This window comes from Antennarius striatus, chromosome 20, assembly GCF_040054535.1.
Source record: "Antennarius striatus isolate MH-2024 chromosome 20, ASM4005453v1, whole genome shotgun sequence".
Lineage (NCBI taxonomy): Eukaryota > Metazoa > Chordata > Actinopteri > Lophiiformes > Antennariidae > Antennarius > Antennarius striatus.
This window is the reverse complement of record NC_090795.1, coordinates 9,625,001-9,649,169: the sequence shown is the minus strand read 5'-3', so window position 1 is coordinate 9,649,169 and position 24,169 is coordinate 9,625,001. Positions and strand designations below refer to the sequence as shown.

Here is a 24,169-nt window from a genome sequence, read left to right as displayed (position 1 = left end):
TAAGGAGAGCCTCACAGATCTGTACTGTGGCTAATATGAGCTGAGATGGATTATTTGTGAGTCTTCTGTTAGTGTGGATATCTATTTTATATTGCAGATCTTGAATCATAGCTTAGCATTTGATCTGACCTGTTGGCCACAGCTCAGACACATGAATCTTTCCTGATTAGGCTTCATCTTGCTTTATATTTCCAGCAGTAAATGTGTGATGCAAGCTACAATAGAAAGGGATATGAGAGTCAATAACCCAGTCACAGTATTTATGTTGTTTGATTCACTGCAATTTGTAGATACAGGATTGTGGTAGGCCGAAGGCAGTGGCACACTTGTGAAAATACCCAGGAAAAACCCCACCAGCCCCTAAACGACCACTCATGTGGCCCCATTTTGCAATGACAACTAAAAAGGCAATGAATAACCAGTACCTGAAAAATGCCTCTTACATATTTACACGCTGCTTTTGTTTGAGGTAACATGTTTATAAGCTGGTTTTGTTATTTGTTGTAACGGCTACATGTTGACACTGCTGGTTGTGTGTGTTTGGTACTATCTGTTATTGTTTTAATAAGTTTAAAAGTCTGATCAATTTGCTTCTTTGCCAAGGCCCCACAAGAGTTCAGGATCACAGAACATTTGCCCAGGAGATTGTTTTGGAGATATGCAGCTTTATTTTTAACTGCCTGTTATGGAAGGTGTAGCCTGCAGCATAGTTTTGGATCCTAAACACTGCTTCTTTATGTATTGTGTTTAAAAACAGAGGTATAAATCCAGCTCAACTTATGTTGCTCTACTTGTAAAGATGATAATAAATAACTTAAAAAGCATGCATTCATGTTTTTGCTTTCACTTTTTAAACTCAGATAAAAAAGTACAAATCAAATATCTCTACACTTTCCTTAAAACATTTTAAGGACATGGGAACTGAGCTCTTTGATTCTACATGTGTGGACTCAAGTCATCAATACACAGAGTATATGTTGTTCATTACATAAAAAAGTAATACGCACACACACACACACACACACACACACACACACACACACACACACACACACACACACACACACACACACACACACACACACACACACACACACACACACACACACACACACACACACACACACACACACACACACACCACAGAGACATAGCTCATTGAATGGCTGAGGCATACCCAACATTCTCACCTTAAATTTTGAAATGTTAGATGGTAGATATGCTTCAAAACACACTTGATCCTGTGCAATCTAGAAGCAATAAAAATGAGATTTGCTGAATTCATAAAAATATATCCAAGAAGATTTAAAGAGCAAAATCACTGACAGATGTTTCTTTAGCGAGACCGTATTTTCAATGCATAAATTGTAGAGACCTTTCCCCTCCCTCATTATACAATATTACACGTATTTTAATAGAGTTTAAACGGCCATCCCCAAAACCATCATCTCTGTACTCTTAACCTTTGTTGATCGCTCAGAACACAGAATAATTCAACAATATTACAGTTCTAAATCTAATATGTTCATTTTACTAGCTTTCTGGCATATTTGTGTATGTGTGTGTGTGTGTGTGTGTGTGTGTGTGTGTGTATACTGTACATATATATATATAAAACAGAAACAAATAAAAGGTCTTTGTTTCTGTTTTATATATATATATATATATATATATATATATATATATATATATATATATATATATATATATATATATATATATATATATATATATATAGACACACACACACAGTATATATAAACAGAAACAGAAACAAGACCATTTAGAGCGGAAGAGCGACAGAAAGTTCAGCACTATGGACTGCACACCGGAGCGCCGCAGAGGAGAAATCAGTTCAGTGGATTAGAGTTGCGCAGTCATGTCTCCTTGAACTACTGGAGCCTGTGCTACACACCACTATCCAAACGCTGTCGTCCTGTTCAGGTGGAGATATTGTTGCTATTTCCTTTGATTTAGAAATCGCCAAATGACCTAGCTGCTCAGACATGTGCGCAGCTTCCAGGCACAAACCGGTCGACGCGCTCCTTACATCATCACTTTATTGACGAGGGAGAGAGAGTCATTGACAGAGAGAGAGAGAGAGAGAGAGAGAGAGAGAGAGAGAAGAGGGAGAGAGAAGAGAGTGAGGAAGAGGGAGAGGGAGAAAAGGAGGAGGGAGTGAGAGTCCGCGTAGCCAGGCTCCTTGTCGTCAGTCCTCAACTGAGAAGCGAGTGTGACGGACCGCCTGCCGTCACCACCACCCCGCTGTTTCCTCTCCCTCTCCCGTTCTGCCGCGTCCCCACCGCCGGGCAACATGCGCTGTCCTACCCAGGGATTGACGATGTTATTGCTGGTTCTTCTGTGGATTTTCAACCATGTCAAGGGTGCGCGCGGAGCTTTGCCAACATCCCGTAAGTTGTTTTTTCTTAATTATCTGGCGCGTAATGGGTGAGTCTGCATTTGGGTGGGAAGTCGACCTGCTTCTGGAGAACACCAGAGGAAGAGACGCTGCTTTCACCGGCGGGGATGCAGGTAACCCCGCTGTGTGTCCAGCTGCTGTTCAAATGCACACTGCACGTGGATCTCTGATCCATTCATTTTAGCAGCCCAGATTTTAATACTGCTCTGGCAATGTTTTGATCCTCCATTAATTTATTTTGGTGTTTTCGTGCAGTTTCAGTCAGCAGATTGCCTTTCACAATGATGACTATTTCTCGTTTAATCTCTTTCGGGATTTCTTTCTTTCAGACAGAATGCTGCATTTGTCCAAAAAGAAATCCAAACATGTTGAATATACACACTTGTGAAAGTTAGGAAACAATGGAAAACGTGGACTCTCTTCACTGACCCAAAGGCATGAAGATTTATATTTTAAAGTCTAGTTTCTGTGAAAAAAGACATGGACTGTTCATGAAGTTTCTATGCAAACCAAATCGAGTGCTTTAACATATTTCGAGACATTTTCGCGATGTTGTCAACAAATGGCCCCTGGAAAACTTCGAGACAACTTAAAGGTTCATATAACTAACAGATGGATCTACTAATCCAGTTCTAACACTTTGAATTTGAGACAACGATTACATGAATCTTCTGCTTTATTATCTTGCAACAATCATTAACATTTATCTTTTTTTTTTTTTACAAAAAAGATTTGAAAGGATTTACTGTGTAGATATTTTTTCATTGCTATTTTAAAGTAGCTACTTCAGCGTCTTATTATTGGTCCTAACGATCTAAAAAAAAAAAAGAAAAGCCAGTTCGTGTTCGCTCCTGTCTTCCCGGGACATTCACACATGGTCCGGTCTCTTTCCGGTGGTGCTGACGGTGACTGAGTCGGTGTTGACTGATTTCCCCCCGGTGATCGCCGGGGCTTCTCCGGTGCCGGGGACGTGCCTCATTAATCACCCAATCCGACAGACAACAACGCGGATTCCACCGCCAGCCCTTTGGCCGTGCGCGTACGAACACAGAAACATCTGCCTGCGCGCTTCAGCGGGTGTTAGCGAAGGGAAAAGAGACGCGGAGAGAGGAGTTTCACAGGAGCAACAGCTCTGTGAAAAAAAAAAAAGCGCACTTCATGAATTCATTGTTAACAGTTCATTTATGAAACTTCATTGATCCGTTTAGGAAATCCGCAGTCCTCCGTGTCAATTGACAGGTGTGACTCAGTCTAGCCTTCCATTCTTCTTCTTCTTCTTCTGCATCTTCAGCTGCAGACTGGAGCAAAGATTTGAATCTAGATACTTTCTATGACAATTATCTTAGCTAAATGTTCACTATTTAAAATTTCTAGTTACTTCCAAAATGATATGTGCATACATGTGTCATACATGAATAGTGTGTCACAAAAGAAAGAAAGTACTCAAAATAAGTCTTAAGTAAAAATCCAGCATAATTTGTGACAGTTGCTTCATCTCTATAGATTCATAGCATTGATGATGCCTCTCAAAGTGAAAGACAACAATAGAACATTACAGAAATGTTAGAGACTGGACCTGAATTTGCAGTATGACAGAAAAAAAAGAGTTTGTGTATGTGAATGAATGTGTGAGGCAGAGAGGAGATCCATGTGAAAGTCACACAAAACAGCATTTTGAACTGGATCAGTGGTTTCACCCCTAAATTTAAATCTGATTGCTTACTTTCACCTTCCTCAGGCTGGATGTGAAACTGATGGGGGATATTAAATATCATAGTAACCAACGATCTGAGACGCAGACTACAGAAGATTAACATATAGATCATACACTTAAAGTCAATGGGCTGGTTGACCTACCGACTGTGTCGAGCCCCCCTGCAAGCCAACTGCAAATGTTTTTGTGAGGTCTGTGAATGAATGGAGCAGAGACATGTGCATGCTATGATCCATATGTCTGCTGACACATGTTCATTTATGTAGTCATGCACGTCTGCCTCTATATGTAAGCTTGCAAAAGTCTTATGTTCATTTTCAGCATCTCTTTGCATCTTATAATAGACAGCATAATTAAATCAACAATGAAACGCTCAGCGAAACAAACCCATAACGGTGCAAGGTACACAACCACAGCCACTTTGCTCACACTGCTGAGATAAAGTGGATTAGCTGTATCCTTAATTTAGCCATGCACTCTAATGACATGTCAACGTATGGTGTGCAAATTAGTTTCTGTGTCTGAAATTAACTTTCTCACCATCTACAGCACGTTGAGATCTGATAATCACTGAAAAATTCACTTTTCCATTCAGCAGAAATCAAAAATTTCCGCTGATGAAGATGGCTCACATATAAATGTTTTGTCATTAATGTGCACTAATATGTGACATCCCGTGCATTAAGGGTACTCTTAATAACAAATCAAATGGAATAGTAACTTTTACTTCTTTCTTTGAAACAGCAAATCTCTCTTTTAACCAGCCTTAAGCACTCCTACTTTCCACCATTGCTATTCATCATTCCAAATGTAAAGGGCATGCCTTACATTTTTAACATTCTCAACACCAGTCTGTGAGAAATAAAGGATGTGCCTTTAAGTCAGTGTGTTAGTGACACCGTGGGTGGCTAAATGGGATGCCCCTAGAGCCTGTCTGATATAGAATCCGATTAGCCTTTTCTTATCTCATTAAACATGCCTGGCCGTTTGACATAGACATCAGTCTGGTTGGACCTCCAGGGCCACTCATGGAATGACAAGGCTTCCTATTCTTCATTGTGATTTATTGCATATCATATGAGACCAAATGAAAGCATTTAGTGGTATTTTGTTGCATACACTGGCATTTTAAGTTGAGTTTCAAAGAAGCTAATTTTTAAGACACGACTGGATGTGACTCATGCAGAGAAAATGAAAAAATAATCTGGTGTGACTTCACAGTTTTACCTCTTAAAAACTTGCAAAAGTGATGCTGTTCATTTCTGCTTTCTCCAAATAAGTCACTGTAATTAGTATCATCAGTCACTGTGAGAAATATCAATGAGATTTTTTTCTTCTCTTTTTTGAAATCGACATACGATGCCTGCTCTGGGTGGTGAAGTATGTGAAGGTATGCATGACTGCTTCCAGTAAGAAGTAATAATTCTATTAGGGCTGGAGGAAAAAGGCTTTTTTGGTCCAGATTAGATCACGTCAACACTTGATGTTTAGCTTTGTTTGGCCTGTTTTTACTTAGATGTGTGAACAAACCTGTGTTTGTTTGTCTACGGCAGATTTATCAGGCACCCATTCATAGCCTGGAAACCAGGGTTGAGTTGGTAATCTCACCACCATTCCCCTCCTCTGCATTTTGTTCTTCCAGCTAAATTACTCCTGTTCTATAATGATTACTCCCTCTACTCTATCTCTATACATCTCCCTCAAACCCATTTGCTCATTTGTCTTATACTGCAGATCGTCCAGACTCTTCTCAACTGCATTTTCTCCTCCAATTAATGACCTCCTCCCCTTTCCTTTTTCTGTCTCCCACATACTCCTTCCCCCAGAGTCTGATTTTATACTCTTTATTTTATCATTTGATTCTATTTACCCCTTGTTGCCTGCTGCTCTTCTTTTCCCCTAACTGTCTCTAATTCTTACCATCCCCAATTGGCTCACCTCATTGCTTCTATTGTCTGGCCATAATTACTTCTGTCCCTTGTGCATTTTTTTTTATTCACCCAGTTTTTCTTCACACAGTCAGTCCCTTTCCCTTTCCACTCATGGTTATAAACTTGACCCTTTTTTTTAAGCTCGTAATTGGATGTGCTTGCTTGTGCATGCTCACACAAACCCTCAAAGCAGCACAACCATCATCTATGTGCGTGTTCTCACACCATCAATTGGACAGGTAGCGTGGCACGTATTCCATACAGCTCTTAAATTTTGCTTTCCCATCAGGATATGAATATTTTAGCTCACTGAAAAATGAGTGCATGGCAGTACTTTTGAGAGAAATATGCTTGACCTAAGCCCTTTAAATTCCAGAAAGCACTTTATTTTGATAGCACAAGGAATAAGAATTTGTTCCCAGAAACCCATAATTAATGGATATGAATTTAACTTGAAAACAATTTTGGAAAAAATTGTACAGAAAATGTACAGAAAGATAAGAGATAAGATAATAGAACTGAAAAGCTCCTCTCTCTCTTTCTCTCTCTCTCTCTCTCTCTCTCTCTCTCTCTCTCTCTCTCTCTCTCTCTCTATATATATATATATATATATATATACACACACCACACACACACACACACACACACACACACACACACACACACACACACACACACACACACACACACACACACATATACATACTGTACTGTATATATGTATATATATATATATATGTATATATATATATATATATGACTATACATACAAATACAGTATACCTATGCTTATATAGGTTTCTGCTTCTTTACAGAATTGATTTTCTTCTGAACTATTAAAAAAAGGAAAAAGAAAGAAAAAGTCAAATCAGTATGCCTGTTTTTCTACTCCCTCTCGACTATACTGGTTTCCTTGAAGGACTGGAGTTTTTCTCTTGGAAATGAGTGGTTATGCAAGGCTATCTATGTTTCATCATGGGAGCAGGGCTGAATAATATAAATGCACACCGACAGGTCATCCTGCATAAATCGTGTAACAATATCAGGGAAGTAACACACACACACACACGCAACGCACGCACACACACACACACACACACACACACACACACATACACACACACACACACACACACACACACACCACACACACACACACACACACACACACACACACACACACACACACACATACACACACACACACACACAGATACACACACACACACACACACACACACACACACACACACACCTTAGAATGATAATAATAATAATAATAATAATAATAATAATAATAAAATTTTAATAGTTAATTTGGTACAAGGTACTCATGCTGCATGTCTATGTACGTTTTTCTACATGTACTGTACTCTTTGTGAGCTGAAAGTTTTCTTGTGGAGTGTGTTCTCATTACAACATGTCAGAATCTGTCTACCTCATTAGACAAGGGTTTCTAGATGGAGAGTGGACTGGAATGAAAGAATGAGGAAGCAAGAAAGACTTTTAGAGAAGGATGCAGCATTTATCAAGGAGGGAGAAAGATCAAGAGAGACAGCTCGAGGAAAGATGGTCGGGAGAAAAAGACACCTTGTCATTCAATATTATCATTGCTATTATAATTTGTGTCTCCATCTGAGTGCAGTTTGTTTATTAGTCACAGAGTGGACCTGTGTCACCTAATTCTGTCCTTCTGTTCGGGAAGATCTGGCATTTCTGCTGCCCTGATAATTGTGTTTGCGGTTAATGTGAATGTCCAGTTACAATGTGTTCATGGTACATCATCACAGTCTTTAAAAATAAGCGTCTACATGTCATATTGATCTCATACATTATCATGGGATGAAGGATGAAACAAAAGCAGCTGATAAAATCTAAATACCAAAATTAAGTGAATTCATTTACTTGAACAGTAAATACATGTTACACATAAAACAGTTAGGCCTCAAAATCATATAGTTATATATTTTACTCTTTCTGTAAAGAAGTCTGCAATTTCAAATATGTAAATTGATATTCTGCTAGTCTGAGTTTGTCACTCTTAACTGTCTAGAGAATTAAAAGTATAGCCTTGTAGCGCAGGCTACGAGGCTATACTTGTAGCATAATGGACAAAGGCAAAAGTGATATGTTTTTACAGTTTACTTTAGAAACCCACAGATGCCATTTGAGTTCAGGATAGTTATTGTAATGAATGTGTTTCCTTTTTCTTTTCTATTTTAATTGTTAAACATTTAAACGTCGGAAATTAGATTGGATTGTAGATTGAAAATGAAGCAAGACTCTGCAGCTGTATTATGTCAGTTTCTCACTCCAAATTTAATGCTTCCAAATTAGTCAGAATGGCCCATATTTAAATTCTTAGTGAGGAGATACAAAATTGAAATCAATGCTTGTTATACCTCTAGAAAGACTGATTACGGAAACCCAATACATTCCTGTGAACAAAATTTAATATTAGCAGTGCAATCAGCACTAACACTTTCTTTTTGTGTGTCCATTACCAGTAGAGGAATTAATACTAGTAAGGACAGTTCCTCATAAGTATTGCATCCACAAATAAAGTACTGTTAATCATGCCAATACAGTTGGTCAAGTGGTAGCCAGAGACTCAATCTCAGGGGCTGCTTTGGTCCGCAAGTATTTCTTGTTTGGTGTCCATGAGTGACTGGTGTCCACAGTCAAAATTGTTGCATCGATAGTTAGCATGTGTTTGCTCATGCAAGGCATGACTGATAATCCAAGTTAATTTTAGACACTATTTTATGCTGTACAATAATAGCAACAATTCATTATTATTTTTCTCAGTTTCTATTGCTGATTTTGTACGGTGATATTGTGATATGTTTTAATTTCATTGATCTTATTGCCGTACCACATATTGCTGTTTGAAGCACAATATGGTCTAAGTCATTGATTGAGGGTTTTGTTTTTTTTGTGACTGGGTATGCAATGTCTGACCTGATTTGCTTTGAGTTTAAGGGCCCCTGCCATTTGGCAGCATTAATCTTCTCAATGGAACACCAGCTGCTCATGATGTTCTGATTCCAGAAGGAGGCCCCAGCTGAGGTGTAGCAACTTATTTGCTTAAGACCTTGAAAAACTCTTATTCTGGTCATGTTGGGTTTACTTACAAAGACTATTTCTATGGCTTTCTGCCCTGCACAGTGTAACTCCCAGGATAACAGAGGTACAGTATTTAAACAAACACCCTCACCACTGTAAGGTGAAACATTTTTAGAAAATGAGCGAGTTGTGGAGGTTGCTATGTCTCCTGGATGTCTCACTTTGGTGGCATTTATGGGTATGTCCAATGGGATTGGGATAATATGCCTTACCTAGGATTAGAACCCCTCAGAATGTTCTAGGTGGAGTTGGAAAGTGTGAAAAGATATGTCTTGAATGCTCTGCTTTGGATGGATAGAAATGTGGTTATTGATATACTATTATAAGGGAAATATTAATAATGTTATGTTTGTACGGCTTTATTACACTGTAATGACATTAAAGACATAGCATTGCAGGTTGGTACGTTACAGCATTTTCCCTTTTCCTGAGAATAACTGCTTGATTTTTGTTTTTTTATTAGTGCAGTATTAGATATAAAAGTATTGATTTTGCCATTTCAAGGAGGGAGACATTGGTTTTGTAGGAGTCCATTGAAATGGGTGTAGCAGACATCACCTAGATGAACTGAAATGAACTTGTAATATATGTAATGAGGAGACATTACATTGTGATTATAGTAATTTAATGAGACATCAGGCAAAACCCTTTTAACCAATTAGTTATTGATCACAAAAAAAACAGTGCACACATTACTTAGTAGCTAGATGATAGCTTGCAAATGAGTAGCTTCAAAAACCTATAAGCTCTATTCATATAGAGCTGCATTTAGCATGTCAGCAAAGAATTAAACTGTTGCTTATGCTGGTCGCTCTGTGAGTCTAACCTATATTCTGCACCATTAACCCTTTGATCATGTAGCACACATATGATGGGTAATTAAGATGACTCTGGGGATTACACATTAAAAAAACATCCTCCAACATCTGTTCAGCTGTATCATGTTTGCACGCATCTTCACACACACATGTACACAGAGGGTTGTACTCTTCTGGTACTATAGATATCAGGCCCTTCTATTCATAAGGGACAAAGACAAAATGTGTATTTTTTTAAAAAAGGGATTCGTGCACACATGCATGTGTGTATGGCACGAGTCACTGTCTATCATAATGGATGCTGGAAATGTAGCCACCAGCTGATGTGGAAAGAGTGCAGTAGAAAAGGGCACTGTGTTGCAGCTAAGACAAATGTTGTTATTACTCACAGCTTTGCATGCAATTTATTTTTTTCTAAGATGCTTGAATACCACATTTACAGCCCAAGATTAAGTGAATTAATCTTTTGGCCACTTCTATTGGAGAAACTCTCCTCTTTATTTTCCTCTTGCAAAGAGAAGATTTAGGCAGAATGGGACTATCTGTAGCCAGTTACAGTAGCGACTGGAAAACACAATTAGTGTATTTCTGTGTGTGCCTTTCTATTTTGGTAGAGTTAAGTATTTTTTGTATGAATGTGTGTTTGTAAGCACTGACAATTACAATGACTGGGTAAATAAAAACTACAATCGGAAGTAATAGTGCTTTATTTCAAACAATTTTAAACCAGTAACAATGCTAAATAATCAAATTAAGAATCCACAACACTGCAGATCCCTTTTCATTTTCATAGCAGATATGTCTTGCTGGAATTTTGACTTTTGGGCCCTTTTAGACGTGCAAACAACACACCCAAAGATTTGCATGCTTCTTGTGTCTTTGTTGGGGGAATGGGTGGACATCCTCTATCAGGTTTGAAAAAATTGCTCTCCCCTTGGTGTGTTGTTTGTTTGTTGTTTTATATTTGGTATCTACTGATATTCAATTCCAATATTTAAATTTGCTTAAACTTAACTTAAATGCATTACCTGAAATAACAGCTGCAACCCTCTAAATTCAGTCAACTTACCTTTCATAAGCTTGCGGATTCAAACACATGAGGACACTCATTCAGATCTATTGACCTCAGGGTGTGCGTGAGAGTGTGTGAGCTGGTCTGTGTGGATACGGACGACTGTGTGATTAAAAGATACATTTTTCTGTGGACATGATGAAGAGAAAGTGAGTTGAAGTCAGATGTGGCTGTGGTCTATTACCTCTGGTTCAAGGTGCCGTTACATTGTAAACTAAGATTAGTCAGACAGGGGTCACTGCTTCCTTTTTCCACTTCTCTTTCACCTTCCTTCGATATTTTCCTTTTGCCATAGTAGTCTTTGTGTGTTGCTCTTCAAATTTATTCTTCTTTCTATAATTTTTTTCCCATTCTGTCGGTTTTCACATTGCTTCACCAAATGTATCTTTGACCATCTGACTTCTATCCATCCGTCCGTCCGTCCATCCATCCATCCATCCATCCATCCATCCATCCATCCATCCATCCATCCATCCATCCGTCCATCCATCCATCCATCCATCCATCTGTCCATCCATCCACGAGACAATCACAATCATCTATTTTACAGCCATTTACCCAAGGGATAGGTCTGCTGGAACCTATCTCTGTTGACTACGGACAAATGGTGGGGTATAGCCAAGATGAGGCATTATCTCATCGCGGGGCAACATGAAAGGTAAACAATGATGCATGCTTCTTTTCACATCTACGGACAATTTTGGTGTGATTCACCTAAGCTACATGCTGTTTTAGGAGATTTGGAGGTGGGAGGAAGCCAAACCCAGAGAGAACCCAGGCAGACACGGGGAGAATAAACTTCACACAGACAGGGATCAAACCCGGACACAACAGGACTACCCACTTTGCCACCACACTGCCCCATCTGATGTCCCTTAACCTTTTTTTTCTTGTCCTTTTCTCACTGTCCATGAGTCACATTATCAGGTGTAGAAAACATAGACAAAAAAATTAAATTTACCTGTCAAAACCAGCAAACTAAACTATTCTTAACCACAGAGCATCTGAGACAAAGTATAGATGCGTGCAATATAGATCAATGGAATTTGAAAAATGATAGGTGTGAGGAAAAAAGGATCAGTTTTTGTTTTTTTTCTCAGTCTTGAGTTGTGCTTGGAATTCCTGCAGAAATGTTTTGATCTTTATTGCAATATATACAATATGCATGGTTTTTTTCTTGAAGAATAAGGGAAATATTTCTGAAAGGAACAAAATTACCAAAGTATCACACATCAGTGAGTTTAGCATCTCTTAATGACATGGTTATGCAATGGGATAATTAAACCAGTTATGATGGAAATCTGCTTAGAGGAACCAGAAATATGCCAGGTCAAAGTCAAGCCCCGTGGTGATACGCAGCTTCAGACACTCTGCTGTCCTCAATTTCTCTCCCTGGTGCCTTTCCCTTTTATCAGACAACTACTTTTATTTAGAAACTGCAATCAAATAAATTGGATTGTTGCATTGCTCGTATTTAATTAATCAGTGAATTTCATTACTGCCACCTCTGCACCTACCAGTCCAAATGAAATGCATGGCACCTCTGCATAGTCTCTTTAAAGATAACACCCATGGCCAGTGAACGATATTGATAATTTCACAAAAGGAATAAAATGATGTTTCTGTATCAGGGTACAGTATATGTTTCTGTACTTCATGTCACCGTCCTTCCTCCAACACAGTCTGTTCACTGCATTTTCTCTTCAACAATAATTCTAGTAATCCTACCCTTTTATGGAACAAGGCCAAACAATTGCAAATTTTTTTTGCTCAATTTAGCGCAATTGGACTTGCCAGAAGAGATCATGCAAGACAACACGAGAATATACGATAAGGAGAAAGCAGCTCAGCTGTAGTTTGAGTCAGGCCAACCATCAGTTGATTAAATTGTAGTAGAATGTAATCCTCATTAAAAATTTGATTAATGAGAACATGACATTGGAGTTCACTGTATGGTTTTGCGAATCATTGGGAATTATCCGAAATGTTACGACTTAATAAACACTCATTCTGTTTGCTGGCAGTTGTACCAGTTGTCTAGAGATAAATGATGGTAGCCAAAATAGAGGGGATTACAGCATTGCTGATCTCAGATCAGTTTCAATTTGTTAATCTGTGTCCAGGATGAACGGACACACACACACATATAAACACACACACTGACACATAAATAGGCGGACCTGCAGACAGGAAACATTAAATCTGATTTATAGATTTATCTACTCAGCCAGCACCCTGCCCTGCTCTTGTATTTCAACAGCTCAGGTGATGGACAGAATATGTGAGCATTCTTATTCCCGTTCCCACATCGCAGTATGAATGGATCATTGAATGGATCATTGAACCTTTTGTGCACATGTGTGCATGTGCACAAAAGCATGTATGTTCATGTGTGCGAGTTACTCCAAGCACTGTTTTGGGCGATGCACAATTACAGCTGACATGTAGTCACATACACACATGCACGGCACAGTCTACAGCTTTTTTGCTTTTTACTAAGGATGCAGAAAATTGTGCAATCGATTGACCGTGAGAGCTGAAGGGAGGCGAATGATCTTTGGCATCCTTTGAAGGGCATGGTGCAAAGTGCCGTCCAAATACCTCAGTATGGGATCTGCTTCTTCATCTGAGTGTAAATCCAGTGTAGTCCGTGCACCTAGTCCTTTTAGTCCCTGATGGGCAGTGGCACAGAAAGCTTTGCTGGCAGAGGGCTGAGGCTACAGAGGACAACAATATTTTTTTATTTTTGTTTCTTTTATTTGTTTATTTATACAGCATTTTCCTGTTTATGATCTTCATCCCATCAGTTGTTCTGCAGGAGTCAATTTATCGACTTGGGGTTTGTGCTTGGAATGTCAATGTCTTTTCTGTTCTTGTATTTGGTAATATTCAAATAGATTAGATTGTGGATTAATGGCTGGATCCTTGAAAAAAAATGTAATTTTCATCATTTTTTATTTTGTCTGTGGGTTTGATGTTCACATTGATGTTCACATTGATGAACCGACAACCTATTCAGGGTGAATGCCACTGCCCACCCAAATACAATTCAGCCCATCTGTGATACTTCATTGAAAAATTGCTACAGAACAAATGAATGAACAAATGAATGAACTGATGAACGAACAAAAAAACCCCAAATGAATAAATGAGTGAGTGAATGAATGAATGAACGATTGAATGAATGGCACACTCTTACGTAGTGCATGTACAAAGTAAACAAAAAAGGTTTGAATCCAGTGCCTCATTTGAAAAGCATCTGTATCTGCTCAACCATTTCCAGGAAGTTGGACCTGAACTTTTAACTATGAGGGCACACACACACACACACACACACACACACACACACACACACACACACACACACACACACACACACACACACACACACACACACACACACACACACACACACACACACACACACACACACACACACACACACACACACACACATACACATATCACACACTCTCACAAACACAAAGGATACAGAAAAACAAGAAATTGGGGTCCTACTTTCATCTTCAAAATGAAGGGGAGCCTTGGTTGAGTGAAACAGAGGCCGCTGGAAGTGTTGTGTTTAGTCAGCAGAGTGTGTCAGCCAGCTAATGGACAGACAGGCCACAGACTCTCCCTGAATGGGATCCAAAACCATTAGCAGCTCACTAACTTTAAAGGGTGGCAATGGGTGAGTCTGTGAAAACCGCCCTGCTGTACAGTGTGTGTATGTGTGTATGTGTCTTATTTATCTCCAATCAGGTGTGTTTGTGCATGTGAGGTTTAGTAAGTTAATCCCCTCTCTCCTCCACGGTTGATGCAGATCTAAATTCCTCGAAATAGAAAGAAACTGAACTGAAAACTTCAATTAGATTTTATTGATAAGACTACTGTCCTGGTAAACACAGGATGTTGTATTTTTATATGAAATAGTTTTTATTACACCAACACAACAATGCTTGAAAATTAACATTAATGCATTTTTGAATGCATCTTTTTGGTAAACAAAGTAATGTCCAGTGCTTTCCGTGGCTTGTCAAATTCTTGAGCCTGGCGAGACTCAGCTATTGACTAATGTGCTGTAGGTACATTAGACACAGTATTTGTGTGTTGGGATCTAACTAATGGTCTCCAAAAGAGCTGATTGTAAGTTTCAGTAAAAATCAAGACAGCTTTATACTGTGGGACTCAAATAGTACTCTATCGACCCCTAAACAGAATAGCAGGAAAGCTTTTTTTGTCAAATGTGTCAAACTCAACTGAGTGCTATGTCCAACGTAGTCCGTGTTTCTGTGTTGACTGCTATGTTGCAGCATCAATATAGCCAGTGGTACTTGTTAACATGTTGCTCCTGTACTTGGTGCTTTATGGTAAACGAAGTGGAGGGGCTTTACACACGGGAACGCGGGCGCGGGAGATAAACCTGTTATGTGGATGCCATAATGGCTGATCTGTGGTGCTCACTTGAGGAGCGAATAAAGTTAAAGTTAAGGAAAATAAACATTGTGTTTATTAAGTCAAACCCTTGTGACCAATTGCAGCTAATTGAAAATCACTGGTTCTTCTTACCCCTTTCTGCAATATGCAGATGACAGACGCTTGGCATTGTAGACCACGGAATGGTCTACTCACACAATATAATGTGGAGATATGAAGGCATAAAAATATAAAAGAATGGTAATTAGAATAGTTTATTGTGTTTATGGCATCTTCTCTTTTCTATCAATAACCTTAGTACTGTTCTATAACAGGGTCCATAACCTCAAAACATCCAGTAGATCTACTCTGTGGCCAGTCCTGAGCACTTGTCAGATATTTGTGTTTTATTGTTTCAGCTAGGTTTTTGACTTGGACCCAGAGGCAGACTCAGAGACTGAATTTTAGGTTTAAGTACAGTTTGATGTTAGGTAGGAGGAGGGAAACAGGCGATGGCTGGCAGATGAGATTCGTGTGGACATCCGACTCTGGCTGTGGCTTGTGCTGTCTGCAGGTCAAGATTTGTGAGATGTGGGTGGTGATGGCTGGAGAGGAGGGTTGGCGCAGAAGTCCTAGGCATAGGAAAATAACTAGTTTGTACGGAGGAAAACATGAGGAAAAACTAGACAACAAAAGATACTGGATGGCTGAGGGGAGCCTTCATATTGTGAGGTGCATAATGAGTGGAAGGAGAGCTAAGGTTCTTGTTCTGCTGCTGACGAGGTGATTGTGGATGGGTGAGGCACAGGGAAAGGAGAAAGGGAGGAAGAGACAAGGGTAGGAACAGAAAATACAGAGAAGCACTAATAATCCTTGAGTCAATGATGAGCAGTGGCATTTACACTGCATTTCCCAGCACCTGCGTCTCTAGATTGTTCATGCAAATGTGCAGCCACCGCACTTAGTTGGAGAAATACACGAAAACGCAAGTCAGGTCTGTCAGCACGTGAACCAGTTCACTGTAGAGGTATTGCTTTTGTTTAGAATCATATAGCACTGATTAATACCTTCCAGGTTACGTATTAACTATGTGTCTGTTTTTACATACAGTATACTGTTTTCACTATACTTAATATTTTGTGGCGCATAGAAATCAGTCAATTAAAATATTGATAATTATGCAGAAACCCATGATTTTTTTTGGGATACTGTGTGTATTTTGTGAAAATGCTAATGTGCAACATTTTTGACCTCGAAATTCACTTGAGAATCCAACAGTGAAGTTTCAATATGTAAGACCTAGCAGCTTTAGGTAAATTTGGAGCAGTCATTGTCCACACAGACAAATGCTACTAAATTAAACACTATGTTAATACCTCTGGATAGCTCTTTGATGATAACAGTCATCACTGAGCCATTGTATTACATTATAAGTTATGCTTTTATCCAAAGTAAAATAGTGTTTGGCCATTAAAATAAAAAAAAGTCCAGTGGTTTAGCTACTACTAGTTTTTTTTCATTAAAACGACAAAGCATTGTCCCCATTACAAACTGATCAGACTGCACATGCTTTGTTAAATAAAACAAGGAAACTTATGTGTGTTAAAATGTTTGTGACATTCCATTTAGATGAAATTCTTTCACTTTCATGTACCGGAAGTTGGAGCCTATCGCAGCTGACATAGGGCGTGAGGCGGGGGACACTCCGGGTAGATGAAATTTACCACAAATAAAAGTTCACTTTTACTGGAGCACTTAATACAAGCTTTTGGTGCTGGCATGAAGTTTACTTGGGTTATTTCATTACTTGAAATGTACACGCCTGAAATCTTAAGTGCATTCCAAAAAACAGCTTAGAGCCAAAGAAAACATAAACAAAAAAACATGACTCGGACCAACCCAGTTACACCATACACATCTGAACAGTCCTTTTGTTTTGACCTGGATGAATGACTACCCACAATTTGAAGGTCAAGCAGGAGGTCTACCTCTTGACAAAATAGTGCCACTCTTGATAGGCCAGAAAGAATGGCTTGCGAGATAAATCCAATAAAATCCAACTGCATGAACAGCATCAAATCTGCAAGCATTTCATCTCTGTCTTTATTCATTTTTTTAGTTTTTGATTTACATAATGTCCATAATAAAATATCTTACAAAATACCCTCAGGTATACTACCACTGTGTTGTTTTATTTCAAAGTATCATGGGCAGTCAACGCTGCCTGGTATTATTTCTTTATTAAAAAAGTAGTGCCGATGAGAGACACAGGAGAGAAGCATTAATCCTTAGCCAGTGGGTACATGCGGTTTCAGAGTTACTACACCTTCTAATTTTTTTTTTTTGTATTCCTCTAAGTTATGTTTTTTCCGTAGCAAAGTATGCCCAAGGCTTTCTACCCACCCCTGTGAGATCTGTGAATGAAATTTTATATGGCTGTTAACATTTATGCCCTACAAATGGCACAGGACAGCAAAACATCTTGCTTTACTGAAGGAGGGGGGATAATGCGCAGGGTTTATCGATGATTTATGAAATCCTACAGAGCTTTCACCGAGTAATGACAATTTCTTCGTTTTATTCAGAATGCTGTGTGTAAGGGGGCTGAGTGAGAGTCCATCTTGTTTATGACGGGATTTTGTGGTGTTAAAGATGTTCTTCCAAACTACCATTAATAGTAAATGAGTGGCTGTAGGTTGCATCTTTCCACTGACATATTTGTTAAATAATGCACTAAGTCAGATAATTATGAATAATATATCACTCCACCCAATTGCTCCCCTTACTTTCTTTAACCTTAGAATCACCGGCAACCTTTTCCCTCTAATTCTACATCTTTCATCATTTCTCAATTGTCATCTCTGGCTCCTGATTTAATTCACTGATTCTTAATGCTTGTTCTCCAGATAAATCATACAGTGTTCCCATAATATCCACCTGGGACAATGTGAAAGTCTTTTTAATACAAGATTTTGCTCACATCATTAATATGATCTCTGTAATCCATATTTTAATATGTTTGAGAATGTTGTTGTTGAATTTAAAACATCTGCATCCTTTAGAGTTACTTCACTTATACTTTAAAGATACTTTTTTAAGCTTTTCTTTTGTGAAAGCAACCCACTCGCTGTCTCAATGCAACACCTCTCTTCTAAATCCTCATCACATGCAGCTCTCTTACCTTTTTTTCTAATTTGATTGATTGATATATTCTGCTTTAGTTCCTTGAATATTTTTTTTTTTCATTTGCATCTCCTCCAGACATTTGCCAGGAGAGAAAATATAAATGTTCAGCTATTGTGGACAACTGGATAGTTTAACATATGAACAGCAAACTTCCAAGCACTTCAAGTAGAATTTTTCAGAACAAATGCAACATTGTATTTATAAATGAAAACTTGAAAGTTTGGGTCAGGATTGAAAATATGAAGAAAAAATGCAAAAAAAACCCAAAAAAACAAACAAAAAACAAAAAACAAAAACAAAACTATTACTTGGATGGAACACACACACACACACACACACACACACACACACACACACACACACACACACACACACACACACACACACACACACAAACATACACACAAACTTGCAGTGTTAACTATAACCTTACATAAATCAGGAAAGACAAGTGAATGACGTAAAAATAATTGTTTATGGCAGCAGATGATATGTGATAATTAGTCTGTCAGACACTCTTTTGTGCTCAGACTCTTCAGGGAGGCTGTGATTGAGGGCCATCTGCCCTGAGCAATAGCAAGATGAAAACTAAGCAGAGGCTAAGCAAGCTCCGACAGTGGTGGCGGTGGTGGCTGGTAACTCTGCTGAGACTGAAGAATCTCATCTAATCATGAAGCTAGAAAGTAATTTGGAGGGCACACCCGTAATAATCAGACTTAAAAAGGTAGCAGCAAGATAATCGACAGACAACAAAGTTGTTTCAATGTACTATGTGATACCTCAAGAGCAAGGAAATAAGACTGTGAAAGAATGCATAAGATGACTGAACTGATACAGATTGGACAGAATATTAAGAGAAAATGCAGAAGTGCATACATTGTAATGTTTATAATCCTTGAACCTTCCTCATGTTGTAAGAAGCGTGGAATAAAATTGAATGACTGACTTGTCTTTCACTCTCGGATAAAGCATCTGAAAGTATGACAGTACAACGTGTGCCGTATTTGTAATTTGAAAAGCTGTTTAGAAATTTTTTTTCCTACTTTTCTCCAGGCTTCCTAAAGAGTCAGTACCTTGTTTCTCTCTCTCTCTCTCTCTCTCTCTCTCTCTCTCTCTCTCTCTCTCTCTCTCTCTCTCTCTCTCTCTCTCTCTCTCTCTCTCTCTCTCTCTCTCTCTCTCTCTCTCTCTCTCTCTCTCTCTCTCTCTCTCTCTCTCTCTCTCTCTCTCTCTCTCTCTCTCTCTCTCTCTCTCTCTCTCTCTCTCTCTCTCTCTCTCTCTCTCTCTCTCTCTCTCTCTCTCTCTCTCTCTCTCTCTCTCTCTGTGTGTATGTGTGTGTGTGCCCATGTATGTGTTTATGTGTGCATGTGTGCAAGAGAGAGAGAGAGAGAGATAAACTTGTGGAGCTGTATGAATTTATCTGCCCACATCTTCCAGCATCAGCATCTTCCTTTTTATATTTGTGTGTTTGCCTGTGTCGCCCACAACATGCCATTGCATCTGTATTTGCATTTAGGCAGCCAGTGTTGTGTTTTGAGTTGTATTCTCATCTTATTGCTTGTTATAACAAATTGAAGGGGTGACGCTGTCAAGCGTGGACACAATTTTTAGTGGTGTAATCAAGAGTGGATCGATTTTATTCTAATAAAGCCAAAGGTTGCTGTGTCTCAAATTCACGCCTGAAGGGCTTCAAAATAATGAAGCAGAGAACATGAGCGCAAAGGTTTTGATTTTCTGCTTTCTGGGGGATCCAGGCTGATTCTCAAACTTCCAAAGGATCATTCTGTGTAACAAGCCTTTTTGGTGGATGCCTATTGAATAATTTTACATTACAAATAAGAAATACTAATTGCTTGTGTTTTACAGCTTATATTTGTTGACTTCTGATTTGAACTTGTAAGTGTATTTTAACACTGCGGTCTCTAATAGAACTTGTATATTGCTGTGACATAAGCTTTTTGTTTACATCTCATTTATGCCTTTTCTACTGGTTTCATGTATATGTTCATTTTATAGTACAGGATGCTTTAATGTGTTTGGATCGCTGTGTTATTTTGTTTCTTTTCCATTCTAACAAAACACTGAAATAAATTAGGGAACAATGAGAAGAAAAAAAAACAGAATTGAAAGTGCACAAATCCCTGAAGGAACTGCTAATGTAATTTCTTATATGCACCACATTTCTGTGTGCGAAATAGCTTGTAATTCACTAGAACTGACTGTTTTTTTGCTGTTGAATGTCACAATTAATTATTTTGAACTACACTCATGTTTCAACAAGAAACTGCATTGGTTTTCTCTTGTTGTTCTCTATTTGTGTAATGTTTGCCTCTGTGTGTGTGTGTGTGTGTGTGTGTGTGTGTGTGTGTGTGTGTGTGTGTGTGTGTGTGTGTGTGTGTGTGTGTGTGTGTGTGTGTTTGTGTGTGTGTGTGTGTGTGTGCGTGCGTGTGTGCGTGTCTATGGGTACCTGTCTCTCAGTGATGGTACCATGATGATGGTACCATCAGCTTTTACCTTTCAAGCATGTAAGTAAACACTAACACAAACACAGGCTTTTCAGCTTCTTCAGTCCCAAACACACTGACAAGCTGCAACGGTCAGATCGACACAAAAAACCTGGAATAATTACCCTGACCCCATTTTCTTTGACTATACTTAGTCCGTCCATGTCTCTTATCTTGAGCTAACCAAACCCTGCTGCCACAGCAGTATTCACACCTCACCACAAAACTGTAATGTAATGAAGCAAGACCATTTTGGTTGCAGTCTATATTACTTACTTATTCCACTTGAAGGTTGTGCTCCTGCAGTCTCCTCACTAAGTGTTTCAGTCTGTGTTCTTGCTGTAAGACTGAGTGCATTAATTGGATCAATCGCCTGTGGCAGGGAAAACGTATGATGCTTCAAACTAGCGCATCAGCAGCGTACAGTTCCAGAAACACACTAAACAATCTGGACCTGTCTGGATTGCAACATCCAGACAGGTCATCACTCCCTAATTTGAAAACCCACTTTGAATGCATGAAGGAGAGAAACACTCATCAAGAAAACATCATGATGGTGCACATAGATGATCATTAAGTGCTTATCTTGGTTTATCATCATCATCCTCACCGTCGTTGTTGTCGTCATCATCATCATCAGTAAGGCACAGTTAAATGTAGCCCTCAGTAGGACAATAAGTAAAGTTGCCCTACATGGGTTGAGTCTCCTGCATCAGTGAACCATGCTAACACCACCTGGGGGACCGAGTGCAACACAGATGCTAAGTAGAGTAATTATAGTATGCACCGAAAAAACTCAAGAAAACAAACTGACCCAGAACCACGTTGCCAAGGGCTTCATGGTGCTCAAACACATTAATACAACATATACAGAGGCATTAATGTAGTGTTGTGTGTCCACTCATGATGAACAGATCAGGCCTGAGTTCATCTAAATGTCCACATAAACACAACTAATCAACATGCCTTTTGTTAACAAATAATTTTCTCTGATGTAAACACCCAATCCCATGTGGTGTACCTCTAATGGTTCCCATAGGCTAAAGCTTATTTTTCTCTAATGTTAAACACACATATCTGACTTTATATTCAAGGACTCTAAGAGCCAAGAATTAGTTAATAACAAATTATCTCTACTGCATTATAATATAACACAACAAATGCTCGAAATCTGATTTTTTTTAAAAATTTTCTTTTTTTATATATATTATATCGCTTGCTTTGCAGTTTAATTTTTCTCTCTACTGACAGTTGGGCTTAATGATATCAAAGCTGAAAAATAAGGTGAGAACATTTTAGATGTACTTAAAAAATGTAATTTTTCTCATTTTGAAATGGAACATCTATACGGCTCTTTGTAGCAGATATTTTTTCCTTCATCTTCCCTTTTACAAAATCCATTTCTGATGCAGTCCTTGATTCTTTGATTTCTAATAGCTCGTCATGTCTGTGTGCATAACTAATCAAATTTCCACCTTTCTCCAGTCACTGTTGCAAATGTTGTAAGCTCAAAATCTCCTCACGACTTCAAAGGGTGTCTGTGTCTGTGAACTCAAAAAGGCCTGTCTAAACCCAGGCTTTATCACTTTCTCTTCATGTCTGTTTACCTCTCTTTACTCAGTCCTGTAGCACTCCTGTCTTTCAACACACACTTTTCCATCTGTCAGTTTGGGTTTTAAGTGTGACCGCCTCTTATGTCAACCTCCAATCGGTCATTGTGATTGTGTGTAGCCTTTGTCTATATATTGTATCACGTCATCCATTTACCAAATCCTCAGCTTGCTTTTCCATCAGAGCTTGTTTTTTTTGTTAGTTTAAACCTATTTGAACCGTTGCCCTGACACTTGGACTGTCAGACCAACGTTGATGTGAAGGACGATATTTGCGGATGTGTGCTTGAAAGTGTGAATGTGATTGCATTGCTAAGATGATTGGGTGGGAGCAGAGCTGGGCTAAGCATTGATTGAAGCTTGGAATACCATTAAGGCGAACCTTTCTTTTCTCTGTCTCTGTCTCCTTCACTTTCCTTTGCATTCTGTCACTCATTGGCCGTCTCATCACTTAGACCCTGTATTTGTGTTTTTTTCTTGATTTGTCTGACCCACTTCCTCTTGACTATCGCATCTTAATTCATTTTTTTTTTCAATTTTCTCTTTTCTATCTTCATAAATATAGATAAACAGAAATAAGACAGGGAACTGTTGTCTATAAATTCACATAAAAGGATGTACTGATAGAAACCTCCACTATCATGGTCATTACTACAAAGAAGTCATTAGCAGCAAGGCTGAGGCTCTCTTTATTCTGACAATTTGAAGAGTATATGTGTGAGTCTGCTTGGTAAACTCTGTCTATGACCTCATATTTGATTGCATATTTCTGTATTAATGTGCACACAGGCCTATGAGGAGGAGAAATAATTTTGTTGTTCTAGTGACAGTTTGAAAACATGCTCGTGGGAATTGCCGTAAACTTGGTCTTTTTAGCCACTCTTTTTCCTGCCTGTGAACTCTGTCATTTTTCAGCAGATATTATTATTATTTCTATTTGTTCAAAACTTGTCTGTACTTTGCCATGACTATTGAGATCCATATATGGTCATACTGAGTTAAGTGGATTTCATGTTTACAGAGACAAATCCCAATGTAAGTTATCTCAAGGTATTTTCCAAAAAGAGCAAGGCCAGAAAATGGGTTTTAACCATAATATTTTCAAATAAATGCTGACTTAAGGTGGGCGGCGCTCTGATTTGACTGTTTGAGAGAGGGGGCGGGGGTGCAGACTTGGACAGCGATAGGAACAATAACGAATATGTTAATGGAAGAACTATAATAGTTGTAAAAACAAAACCATTTAAATAATACAATGGTAATAATGATCATATTCATAAGAATCACCATCATTGCTGTTGTAAATGTCATCATCATCATCATCGTCATTAGCAGCTGCATCATCCTCATAATCATAATTGGGGGTCAATGAGGAT

At 38.7% G+C, this 24,169-nt stretch overlaps 1 protein-coding gene across 2 annotated transcripts in view; it reads left to right on the top strand.

Annotated features, from left to right (window-relative positions):
• Positions 1–2,170: 2,170 nt before the first annotated feature.
• Positions 2,171–24,169, top strand: part of cntnap2a (contactin associated protein 2a) — a 290,692-nt gene continuing 268,693 nt past the window's right edge. For both annotated transcript variants that reach the window (XM_068304178.1, XM_068304177.1), the window contains exon 1: positions 2,171–2,411. In XM_068304178.1, coding sequence (XP_068160279.1) covers positions 2,315–2,411 — 97 coding nt within the window. In that variant the 5' untranslated portion in view covers positions 2,171–2,314. The remainder of the gene's footprint in view (positions 2,412–24,169) is intronic.